We start from the raw sequence: 13379 nt of genomic DNA, 5'->3' as shown, positions 1-13379 counted from the left end.
GGGCGGGGTGGTGGAATACCAGCCTACAAAGTGAAACGTTGTACCTATGCTGTGCTATTATGTATAGAATAATCTCTCTTTCTTTTTCCTTTAAATTTGTTTTCCTCTTGCTTCCCAGAGGATTGTGTGGAGGACAATGCAACATAGTGTAAGCTTTGGTCTTCTTTTTTCTTACACTCATCCTCATTTGTCTTTGTATGGTCATTCCAGAGAGCTCTTGAGAAATTCCTCCTCCTCTTCCCCTTTCCAAATTGTCTGGAGTGTGTTGAACCCTGCGCATGACCCGCAGGTTTAGCCGCTTTCCTCTCTGCCTGGTATTTATGGTGAATAACCATTTTGGTATTCTCTCCCAATGGCAAGGTTTTCAATCTTAGCTTTGTGTTCGACTAACTCGTTTGGTGGCTGATTTAAATTCTATCCCAATGTTCAGACTATGTGTAGTCTGCCTGAAAAACTAGCTCTTCCCTGATAGAATATATTGGCTTTTTTCTTCTTGTGCTGAGCGAATAATTACCTCGCTGATAATAACAACAAACCAACATCAGCTCTCATGCATAAGGAGCTAATTTTTCCATCGGCGAACACAGAGAACTTAGAGGGTTAAGAAATAGTTTGTGGTGTAGGTTGTTTACCCTTTTTTTTTTTCCTTCCTTCTTGAAGTTACTGATGTCTCTTAGAGCATCGGAACGCTGGATATTTTTTACTACAAAGTGGTTTTTGTTGGGGCTGAGGACAGCACACCCAGGTTATCTTAGCTGACTTTCTATATTAACCATAATAATCAGATAGTTAAGTTCTCTAATCTGGTTTTCATACTAGCATCCCATACTGATAATACCTTTTAATAAAGTGCTGAACCCTGTGTAGCATTGTGGACCCAGGAGTGAAAAGGACTGTCCCCTGATGGGCACATGTTTATCCATGCAGCACGCCTATGACATCATGGTGCTCCCTGCCTGCCTGGCCTTCAATTCAGGCCTGAATTGCTCTGTTAAAATTCATTTCTTTAAAAGGAAATTGTCCCCTGAGTAGTATTCCCATTTGTCATCACAAACTGAGCCCAGGGCAGTTGGAATGAGAAAAAGAAAGTTAGGAGGTAAATCTGGAATAGGACCACTCTGGAAGAGGAGACCTTAAAGAAGGAACAGCGAAGACAGATGGCTTAAGGCCTCCTGATGCTAAATGGAGAGTGAGGGGTGCCTGGGTGGCTCAGTCGGTTAAGCGTCCGACTTCAGCTCAGGTCACGATCTCGCGGTCCGTGAGTTCGAGCCCCGTGTCGGGCTCTGGGCTGATGGCTCAGAGCCTGGAGCCTGCTTCCAATTCTGTGTCTCCCTCTCTCTCTGCCCCTCCCCCATTCATGCTCTGTCTCTCTCTGTCTCAAAAATAAATAAATGTTAAAAAAAAATTTTTTTTAAATAAAAAATAAATAAATAAATGGAGAGTGAGGGGAGAAAACATCATGGGTAGGACAAGTCAGGGTTTTATTAGTTTGGCTCATGTGATAAAATTAGGGTAGCTCCAGCTCAGATGGTATGTGCCTGCCTTTCCCAGCACATTCTCCTGATGGCTCCAGGTTTTCCAACCCATCTCCTTTTCTGATGGTTAGCAGGGGCCTTGTGGCTTTCCCCCAAAGGGAATGACTTCCTCGAACAAATTGGAAGGAAGGTAAATCATACTATCCTCCTCCACCCCCACCCAGTCTGCAGGACTTCCCTGCTGGCATCCCATAATCTCCTGTAACTGAGCCAAAAAAAAAAAAAAAAAAATCAGGTATCCATTATTGTATATGATTCTTTCAAAAATACAGTGCTACTTTTGAAATTCACCTGTTTGCTATTGGTGCTAAATATGAATTATTGACATTATTACATACAGATTTAAGAATTTATAAAATATCACGATATGTATGCACTTTATTTTGTTATTCTGAAACAAAATGGACAAAGCGACCCACTTCCTGGTATCATTCTGCCTGATGGTTAATACCAGTTTCAGAGTCAAATGCTGGTCATAAAAATGCTCTTCTACACCTCTTCGGGGCCATTTTGGTGTGATTTAGGATGCCTTGGTTGCAGGGATTCGGAGAAACCGTCTGTTGTTCATTTTAAATTGCCATGGCATTTCATTGTCACCTCAAAGGATTCTGCATCCGGCTAAATCCACTATTTTGCATTTCAAAAGGATGTCAGGCTGTATTTAAGAAACTACTTTATTATCTAGAGCTTCAGCCACTGTCTTTAGGTGAAACTGATATTTCCCACCTTCCACCCAGACACCCCCCCCCCCCCCCCCACACACACACACACACACTCACACATCCCTACCTCAGTCTTTGCTTGGCCTGGGCAGGAAAAAGTAAAACCTCAGTAACAACAGTAAACCAGATTCTCCACTTTAATTAGTTTTCTAAAGATAAATGGGTCAAGGCCAGACTGGCTTTCAGCCTCTGTGGCCACTGAATAAATTATGCCCCGTTCACCCCAGCCAACAAATGGCTGCCGCTCAATCCACTTCAGATTGTGAACTGCCCAGTCTTGCCTGAACCTGCTTTGTCTTGTTTACTGCAAAACCCCACTGAGACACCCCAGTTTCATTTTCAGTGAACCCTTGGTAATAATAGCAGCAAAATACAGTGAACTTTCAAAGCAGGGAGAAAATACAAAACAGTAAAACCAAGCCACCCAACTTATTCGGTCTTTTGGTTTCTGCCCTTCCCTGGGCAACATCAGCAGCGTGTGGTAGCTGGGAGAGCCGCCTGGCACAGGCTTCTTTCCACTTAGGCGGCTTGTGGTTGATGAGGCCCAAGTAGGGAACAGCGAAAGACAAACATGTAAAATGATGGGTTGTCTGCAGCATATTCTGCTTATTCCAGGGGCTTGGAGGATGCACAAAATCAAATTCAGTGGTATGCACCATTGGGACCCTGGATGGAATGCCATTGTCAGCTCAGTACACCTTGAGAAGCTATTCTTTCAGGAATGTGGAAGGACAGTGAACTGGGAAAGTGTAGGTGGACCTCTCTTTAAGCTCGGGCGAGGCTATGGTCAGTTGCTTTGGGTTGTATGCATTGGGGAGAAAGAAAAGGAATCACCCCACTGGCTACGTTATTCCCTGGGAGAAACCGAAGCCCGTTCCGTCCCCACTGCCTTACGACACATTCTGAGAATCATGACTCTCAATGAAATAAAGTCATGCTACACATTTTAAAGGGGGTATTTTTTGCACCGTTCAGGTATAAGTGATCTGAAATCATGTTGGGGGAATTCTACCAACAAAACCACTTTCAACTCTAAGTTAAACTGTCCTTCGTCCTCAGAAACATTTAAGCTAGAGCTTTGCTGACCTCTGACTGTGTCCTAAAATGAAATGTTATACTTTCAGACAACAAGTATGGCTGTACAGATTTTCTGTCTATTTGATGGTATGTTGATATGCTTATTTTCCCCTGAGACATGAACATCTCTTTCAGCATTCCTAGATTTCAGCTAACCTCAAATTGATTCATTCTTTATGCATCGGTCAATCCACAATGTATGTACTGAGGTCTCCACTGCATGGCATTTAGTAACATTAACTCCCATATACAGTCTATATCACAGTGTATCGTTAGTGGTAGCATCATCAAAAAGGCAAGAGTTACTATGTGCAAAAAAGCACAGCTTATCAAACCTGTTAGACCCATTCTGTCTCCTCCAGGAAATAACATCAAGCACAGAGTCCATAAAATGTTAGCGTACAGGAAATAGGAGTTTGATTTTGTAATCTAAGATAGATTACACCAGTAAAGAATATGTGGAAGATGTATTAACAAATGAATTATCATTGACCCAGTATGCAAACTGAAAACATTGAAACATCGGTAGCATCTTTGGAATAGGTGATCCCCTAGCCCATTCTCTCTTCTACAGACAGAGCTTTATGCCCATATCTTGAACCCATGGTAAATGGAAACTTTGTTGTCGGTTATGACCCGGTCAGATGACAAAGTCCACCTACACACTCATTCAGAGTATTTGTCCTTCATCCAGCTATATAGTAAGTGTTTTGGTGACTTGAATATCAAAGCCTGCATAGATAAGCCATACTAAACTACTTAAACCATACCTTTTAAAATATGTGTTCATGAGAGGCATCAGTTGACATAGATCTTTTATTAACTTACTGAGCAGCTTAAAGAACCTTCTCTTTGTCATGGAAAATCTGCAGTGATTTTTTTCTCATCGCTGTCTGAGATATTCGCACCACAACTCCCAAATGTGATGTTCACGCTTATGAGAGATAGAGCTGAAGAAATGGGATATTTCATAAATACTAGTTTTGATGCATTTGCCGTATAATCAATCAGCTTTTAACTGACTCTGGGGCCTATGGAATACATTTTAAAGCACTGGGAATTTCCCTATTCCCATAACATACTTGGACACTCTTTACTGCTAGCGATAAACCTCAGGCATAAACATTGTGGAGAAAACCAGATGAAAAGAAACCTGTTTGAGTGAAAATTGACTTTGCTTCATAAATGTTAAAGGTAGAAAGATATCTGCAATACACAATAATTTTATTACTTAAGCTCATTCATGGTCATTATAGTCAAAGGCTCCGACTCCATGGGTATTTTCTAACACCTAAAAGATTGGCCAAGCTATTAAAAAAAAAAAAAAAAAGTCTGGTTGACAGTAAATGAATGAACCTGCAGCTGCAGCAGCACCATTCTATTGCTGGTTAACAAATAATTCTTTGGAAGTTGGGTTTGTGTAATATGTTTAGGAGCTTTTCCAATACTTTATCGATCTGGATAAGCCAAGCTAGGCAATGCGGCATCTCCAAACAGATCCCAAAATGGCTCACAAAGAACACAGGTTATTTCTCAGTCATGCCAAGTATCCTCTGTGAGTTTTCTGTGGGTCAGCTGCACATGATCATCCCCTTCACTCTAGGACCCAGGGTCCCAAAGCAGCCGTCATCCACAGCTTCCCCTGTTAGGTAGTGGGGGTAATAGAGACTGGGGCAAAGATAGTCATTGACGTCCCCTCCTGGCACAGCACACCATTCACAGCTCATTGGCCAGAGGAGGTCATATGACCAAGTCTGCTGTCAAAAAGGCAGGGACATGTGTCCCTCTGTGTCTCACACAGTGAAAATGGACATGTGAGTACACAAACGTGTATGACCAAGGCAAGTGTTTTAAATTGATAAAAACCTATCTCCTTCCTGTCTCTAACTCTAAGACAGACCGTACATGAAAAAGAAGAGGAAAATCCTTCATTCGTTCAACACATACCTGTTGAACCAATAGGAACGCCAATAGGAACCAAGTACGGGTGGCTAATCAAGGAGCTCACGGCTCCTTGGGGGGATGCCAGACAAAAGTAGCTGTGATTCCACTCAGACCGTATACTGGTGAAGATTGTGCTTAAATGTTTTTAGAGTTCTAAGAGAACTCTAAGTTTTTGTTACAAAGAGAGTGTCTGTATTGTCCCAGAAAACCAGTATCGCTTCGGAAGTCAGCTTGATTTTTAGCGTCGGATGGCTGTTTTGCCTAACTGAACTTTGAATTCAGTCCTAATTTAATCAGGGCAAAGGAGTCCCACTCCAAATCTTAGGACAGTATCTGAAAGGAGGAGGTAGAAGCTTTTGCCAGCAAGTAGTAGAAAATGGCAATAGAAAAGCAGAATGAGCAAAGACTTTTTTATTACCGGCATTTAATTGTCTTTCAGATCTAGACTATGTATATTTTAAGTGAGGCTTCGATATTACATTTTGCGAATACTGCTCTTGTCTGACTTGATGTCATGTTTGCTTAGGCAAAGCAATTTTTCTGCTCTTCTCCTTTCTAGGTCAGCCTAGTTGGAGCAAATCAAATTGTTCTGCCTCTCTCTTTCTTTCATACATCATCATTTAAGATCACCAAGAATTTGAGTTCTGGAACCTGCCCTTGTCTCCTTTTACAATATCTGTTTATTTCTGAACAGCATTCATGAAGGAGAACACTTTTCACAGGTTAATCAGAGAAATTGCGCGGGCCGACAGCAACAGCGAACTTATTGATCGCAGTGGAAGTCTCCAGAATGTGTGTTCCATTGGCTTCTGTGTGGAATTACTTGCAAAATCGTGGGGCTCTGATTCGGCTGGAAGAAAAATTACAATATAAATTCACAAATTATTTGTGTGTAATGAGGCAGGAAAACAATGAGTTTGTAAGTTTTATTTTAAGGGATTTTGATGTAAGGAAACTCCCCCACAGCAGCTTGAATTCATTTCAGTGAAGGACACTCATCCTGCACTTGAAAAAGCCTAGCATTTCCTTGGCCCGTTCTTCACAGCTTCTTGAGTGCCAGAGACAAGAGGTAACATGAAACAGCTAGACTAGGTCTGGGAAGAAAACACAAAGGCGGCAAACTGCTTTAATTGATCTCCTCACATAAAGTCCAAAAACCCAGAGGCTATCTTGAGTGCAAGACATGTCCTCCCGAAGATATTTCCAGTTACTCAGGAAAATCAAATCTTCTTTATACAACAGTCTTCAAGGAACAAGAAATATTTCATTAGGATTTTAACAGCGAGGGCTGAAGCAGAGAAAGCCTCCTCCTCTCTTTTGTCAAGATTTCTTGACAAAACAAATAAAAGCCTCCTAACATATTTCCATTAGAAAACAGTTTTGAAGTAAGAAGGAAAATGGACCTTTAGGAATATTTTTTGAAGGGGACTTTGGAGTACTTTGATGGTGATATAACAAAGAAGACTTGAGTGTGTGTGTGTGTGTGTGTGTGTGTGTGTGTGGTTATTTTTTAATTGCAATACACTTTGTGTGCCAAGCAGCAACTTGAACGACCCAGAGACTGTTATAGTCACTTATCAAATTATAGTTGAAGCATGATACACTTTTGCATAAATGTCTGGGATTCATCACTACTTTTTAAAATTCAAAGGCACCTAGTTGTGAGTGAAATCTGGCCACCAATTTCTAGGTCTTCCTCATCCGTCACATCATGGCTTGCCCTAAACTTTTCCCTTCCACAGAGAAGTTCCACCGCTCTCTGCTAGATTAAGCACGGCTGTTGTTGTTATTAATCACAAACATGGGAGTCTGGGTGGCTCAGTCGGTTAGGCGGCTAACTCATGGTTTCAGCTCGGGTCATGATCTCATAGTTTGTGGGTTGTGCAGATGGCACAGAGCCTGCTTGGGATTCTCTCTCTTCTCCTTCTCTCTCTGCTCCTCCCCTGCGCGCGCGCGCACACACACACACACACACACACACACACACTCTCTCTCTCTCTCTCTCTCAAAATAAATAAGTAAACTTTTTTAAAAGTTTTAAAATATTACAAACAACAACATATAATTTCAAAGATTTCAAATATTCATTGTGATTTTGGCTCTGACACAAAGCCTGTAAGTAGGCTTCTTGGTCTTTACAGAGCGTGGCTGGTTCACCTGCAGGCTTCAGCATTCAAGGAGCGCTAAGGCTACAAAAGCTTTCTGGAAGCCTTTAGGACTAGTCTCAGAGGATGGGCAGAGAAGCGCAAGTGAACACTGGTTTCCACATTGTTGTCAAAGAGCGTGAACACTGGAGCTTCCTGAGCTACAGCCACATAGAAAGATTACAATAAAAAGTCCCAGGGTGAATGCGGGGGAAGCTGATAAGAGACTCAAGTTCTATGAAAGTATTTGGGAAGCATGTAGCTAAATGATGGATGCAAATAACAAAGGGGAATGACGGAGCACAGAGAGGTGAGGGACGCACCACCTCTCAGGACATATTTCTGAGCAGCGTGCACACCTTGTGGCCTTGCGTCCCCACCAAGGACCAACACAGAAAGGCTATTTTTTTTTCTCGAAACATTGAAACCAGACAAGGTAAAAGTACTGGCGGAGGACATGAAAAGCCCAAATTAAGCAGCTGAATCCGATGTGAAAGTGAACAGCATCCAAAATAGACTTAAAAGGGGCGCCTGGGTGGCTCAGTCGGTTAAGCGTCCGACTTCAGCTCAGGTCATGATCTCGCAGTTTGTTGAGTTCGAGCCCCGCATCAGGCTCTGTGCTGACAGCTCGGAGCCTGGAGCCTGCTTCAGATTCTGTGTCTTTCCATCTTAGCCCCTCCCCTGCTCATGCTCTGTGTCTCTCTGTCTCTCAATAATAAATAAACGTCAAAAAAAATTTTTTTTAAATAGACTTAAAAAATTCTCTGGAAGGCGAACACAGAGACGAGCCATGGACAGTAATGTAACTGTAAAATGATCAGTACTTGGAGAGTAGATTTGACTATGGGGAATGACAAGGAGAAGAAGGATCTTGCAGCCATTTGTGTCTTCCTCCATCTTGGCCTCTCTCCTTTTAAAAATAAAAAGAGAGGGGCGCCTGGGTGGCTCAGTTGGTTAAGCGTCCGACGTCAGCTCAGGTCAGGTCCGTGAGTTCAAGCCCCGCGTTGGGCTCTGTGCTGACAGCTCACAGCCTGGAGCCTGTTTCAGATTCTGTGTCTCCCTCTCTCTCTGAGCGTCCCCCATTCATGCTCTGTCTCTCTCTGTCTCAAAAAATAAACATTAAAAAAAATTTTTTTTAATAAAAAGAGAAACAAAGACACAGAGGTTTTAAGATCTGCCCAGTGACGAAGGAGCCAGAACAAGAACCCAGGTTTCTTATTTTGATCCAGGATTTATGTCCACCAAATTGTCCCACCTGCCTGTCTTAGAAAATACAGCATCGTTCCAGACTGAAGCAGGATCTGCTTAACAGCCTATCCCGGTTCAGCGAGTAAGAACGGTCCACACTGTGGAGTGCTTTGGAATAAACAAAAGGTTTCCATGTATTGTACCTGGTTTTTAAAACTTGAAACAACTGGAGGCAGCTGTTTGATGTTTCCCTTGAAGAGACTGCCAGTGCCAGCTTTCTGTTTCCCAAGGGCCTGATGCTATAATCCTCTTGGCGTCTGCGATGTCTCTACTGCCGTCAAAGGTCAAACTAGAGGTACACAGGCATTTTAGTGGGTTTACTGCTATTTTGTCTCTTCTTTGTTACTCACAGTACTTTCATAACATCGTCCCTCTGAAAAAAAAAAGAAGGTAGAGAAAGAAAGAGGGAGGGAGAGAAGGAAGGAAGGGAGGGGAGAAGGAAGGAAGGAAGGAAGGAAGGAAGGAAGGAAGAGAATGTAGGTAGGTAGGAAAGGAAAGAAAGGAAGGGATTTTGTTTTCTGATATGGCTATTTGGGATTCCCACAGCAACTTTGCAGAATTCCATGATGAAGCCTGGAGGAGAGCTTTGCTCACTCAAAGGGAGGTGAAGAAAAGATTTGGGGGGAGGGGTGGGTCTGGATGATCACCACCGTGAGTGTTTCCAGAATGTTAAGTCAACTATCCTCCTAAATTTGCTTTCTGTTACGTTGCTGGGATATTCTCAAAGGCTGCTGACCATGGGGGTTTGGGATTCAAGATCCTCACGTTGTAAGTTTTTCCTATATACAATAGTAGTTTGAGCAAGTAAATTATATTTGATTGAATTGATGATTAGGAGTAAAAGCTATGGCTCTATTGATTTAAAATGATAAGAAACTTTCAGCACATTATTTAAATGCTTATGGGAATTGTACAAAGTCCCTCCAGGATTACAGACTTTTTGTTATAAGCCTTATTAGATACTTTTGTCTTCCGTGCCCAAATCATTGCATTATCTTGAATTGTGGTCATCAATTTTTTAGCCCTTTTGAGTCACCGTGATGCAGGCAGGACTGTGATTTAGCCGGAAACACCAAAGTCATGTCTGGCTGTGGGCTGGCTCGTGCCAACTCTAAAAACAAGACTGTGTGTTCAGGTAAGTAAAGCAAGACGCAAATGAACTCAGAGGTCTGATCCTTAAAAGTGCTGGCCAAGGCCTCTTTCCTCACCATGAACTTGGACCACCCTCCTCAAGAGGGTCACATGAGGACCCAATGAGACAGCACTGAGCCAAAGTGCAGATTCACCATCACTGCCAGGGAAAAACAATTCAAAACATTTGCTCTCAGGGATCCTTAGGGTTGCAGGTACATTGAAGTCCATCTAGTCCAATACTCTCACTTTGCCAACGAGGACCCTGGCATCCAGAGAGATGATGTGGCTGATTTGAAAACCACATCGGTTTAGGGCTGAGATATTTTTTTGCTTCTCAAACTCCATTAATTCAAGTGATACATCCAGTAATGTGTCCTTCAAAATAACGTCATTCTGGTTGTAGTAAGCCCATATAGAGAATACAGATCCATATGTATTCTAGAATAAAGAAAAGCCACAAAATTACAATCACAAAGAGAAATAAAGTAAAAATGAACGTGTTGAATTCACTGTCACAAAAAAAAGGTGGATCTTTTTTTTTCCTCTTCTCTTTGTAGATGTACTTTTCAGAGAAGTTTTAGGTTCATAGCAAATTTGAATGGAAAGTACAGAGAGGTCCAATATACCCCCTGCCCTGACACACACACAGCCTCCTCCACTGTCAGCATTCCAGAGTGGTGCACCTGGTTTTGTTTTCTTACTGGAGATTTGTCTCCTTGTACCAGTATCTCCCCAAATGCACCCTCCGACACCCCTTAACCGCCATTCTACTGTCTGTTGCTCTAAGTTCAACTTTTTGAAATTCTACTCAAAAGTGCGATCGTACAGTATTTGTCTTTGTCTGACATATCTCACTGAACATAATGCCCTCAGAGTCTATCCGTGTTGCTGTAAATGGCAAGATTTCCTTCTTTCCCATGGCTGAATAATATTCCCTTGTGTGTGTGTGCCTATGTATGTGTGTGTGTGTGTGTGTGTGCACATAGTACATCTTCTTTATCCTCTCATCTTTGATAGACACTTAGGTTGTGTCCATATCTTGGCTGTTGGGAATAGTGCTGCAATAAACTTGGGACTAAAGATATCTTTTTGACATCTTTTCATTTCCTTTGGATAAACACCCAGTAGTGGAGTTGCTGGATCATATAGTAGTTCTATTTTTGATTTTTGGGAGTTCTCCAGACTGTTTTCCGTAGGGGCTAAGCCAATATACATTCACACCAACCATGCACTAGGATTCTCTCTTCTCCAGATCCTTGCCAATGTTCACCCTTCTTGATGACAACCATTCTAACAGATGTGAAGTGATCAGAGTGGTACATTTGTCATAATTGATGAAACTACATTGAGCATCCTTTTCATCCAGGCTGATTTCAAATTAGCTGGAAGGAGGAATCCTACCCAAAATGCTCCCATTTTCTAGTGAAAACACAGAGAAAGCACTAGAACCTTGGGTGAGTCCCTCCGATTTTCCTCCTTTAGTTAAAATGGCAGGGCGAGGAGAGCAAAGCAGATGGATGCAAGTAACGAGAAAAGATCTAAGAGCCTTTCCAGCTCACAAACTCCAGCATTCTCTGAGGAATGATGATCGATGAAGTCAGAGTAACTCGTCCCCTCCTCTTATGAAACCATCTAGAAGTGTGTGGGAAAGGAGGGTCCACCTCCAGCTCCCACTGTTATTTCATCAACAATAACTTTCTCAGGGACTTTCACATCGAAATCATGTTTGTACCTTAGCATCTTCCAGCATCCACAAGAGACAGCGAATGTTCTCAGTATATCTCCAGGACTCACATATGCCAAGGCATAGAGAGGAGAATTGTAATGTCTTTCTCCACAAGCATGATGCCATGCCCAATTTTTTTTAAAGTTTATTTATTTATTTTGCGAGAAACAGAGAGAGAGAGAGAGAGAGAGAGAGCTCGTGCGAATCGGGGAGAGGCAGAGAGAAGGGGGGAGAGAGAGAATCCCAAGCAGGCCACATTGTCTGTGCAGAGCCCAATGGGGGGCTCGATCCCATGATCCGTGAGATCATGACCTGAGCCGAAATCAAGAGTCGGGTGCTTAAAAGACTGAGTTCCCCAGGGCCCCCCATGCACAACTTTTTAAATAAGGCCCCACTGCCCCTGCCAGAGCTGGCTGTTTATGGGGCTGTGGTGCCTTTCCCTGTGTCCAAAGAAGTGCTGGAGGCCGGGCCTTTGGAATCTCCTAGACATGATTCGTTACTGAGCATCTCACCGCAGATGTTCTACTCTTCTGTTTACTGGGCCTCTTTCACCTCTCCTTCCAGAGAAACCTCCGTCTTGCTGTCCGGCGCCCCCACCCTGGGGCTTCATCCTCTGCACACACTGTCCCCATGCGTCCCACAGCTGTGGCTTCGCTCACAGTTTTCTAGGCACAACACAAGAGAAAAGGTGTTTTCATATCACGGCTAATTTACCACAGTCAGGACAAACACAAAAGCAAAACATTCTAAAAATGCCAGGAACCTGGGAGGAAAGTCTGTTTGCTAGGCTGGTGCTTCGCTGTGACCTCAGATCCCTTTCCAAGATTCTCACTGTTACTGTAACACTAGGTGGCCGTATCTTCTGGAAATACAGATGCAAAAGTGCTTGGGTTATTTTCTTTTGTGAGGTGTGTGTGTGTGTGTGTGTGTGTGTGTTTCACCTTATTAACAGGATGTGTACTACCTAGTAAGCAGTGTGTGATCACTACTTATAAAATTGAATCAAAGTGCAAGTTGTTTCACACATTTCTCCCTTCCCTTTAGCTTTGGTGCCTTCTTTTCTTGGAACAAAGGAGGTTAGCGGAGAGGTTTCCTAAATGTGAGAAGTAGGGCCACGTTGGACTCCAGGGGACTTTAAAACCAACTTCTCCATCCAAACATGCTTCCTCATCCCTCCCCACCCCCCGACATTTTGGGGAAAGAAATAGCAAAGGGTTACCTTTTGCCCTTCCTGGAGATAGACTACAAAGCCAGAAGTTAGAGAAAGATGTGTTGCGGCTATCTCAAAGGACCTCTCTGCCCACTAGACCAGCATTTCTGAATATGTAGGACCGGGATCACCTACATCAGAAGCTTTTTTTTAAAAAACAAATTGCTGAGGGCCAACCAAGAGCCACACCAAATCAGCCATGCCGGGGCTGAGGGACAACGGATCTGTACATTCAACACACTCTCTAGTGATTCTGATGCTAAAGCTCTGGAGGACCTGCCTTTTTACTCTGCATTCACCACCAAAGAGTCCAATGTATGTTTCCCGGAAGAAGGGTACTCCATTAGATGTGTACGAATGAATTCTTGGCTTGCGTGTGGTAGAACTTACCCTACAGTGAGCTCCCAACAGAGAGAGAAGAATCCTAACTAAGACTTCCTGGCAATTCTAGATTGAAGCTCTGCTTCCTGGCCGTCCCTGCTGCCGGTCTCACTGATGTCACAAACTTCAACCACAGTCTTGTATCACTGCTCCTTTTCCAGAAGCAAATGTAAAGAGAAACACCACACAGCCAGCTGCTGGAAATCTTTCTAGAAAGAGCTTCTATATAAATCAAACAGCCTAATAATTCATGAATAT

General features: G+C 42.9%; 1 protein-coding gene across 2 annotated transcripts in view; it reads left to right on the top strand.

Annotated features, from left to right (window-relative positions):
• The window catches only part of GPC6 (glypican 6), a 1113398-nt gene that overhangs the window by 1031795 nt on the left and 68224 nt on the right, over positions 1 to 13379 (top strand). The window contains exon 7 of one of the 2 annotated variants that reach the window (XM_060636854.3): positions 119 to 148. The exons of the other annotated variant lie outside the window; for it this stretch is intronic. Coding sequence (XP_060492837.1) covers positions 119 to 148 — 30 coding nt within the window. The remainder of the gene's footprint in view (positions 1 to 118; positions 149 to 13379) is intronic. 2 annotated transcript variants of the gene reach the window in all.

Source organism: Panthera onca, chromosome A1 (genome assembly GCF_046562875.1).
Source record: "Panthera onca isolate mPanOnc1 chromosome A1, mPanOnc1 haplotype 2, whole genome shotgun sequence".
NCBI classification, from domain to species: Eukaryota; Metazoa; Chordata; class Mammalia; order Carnivora; family Felidae; genus Panthera; species Panthera onca.
This window is presented reverse-complemented; position numbering and strand designations above follow the sequence as displayed.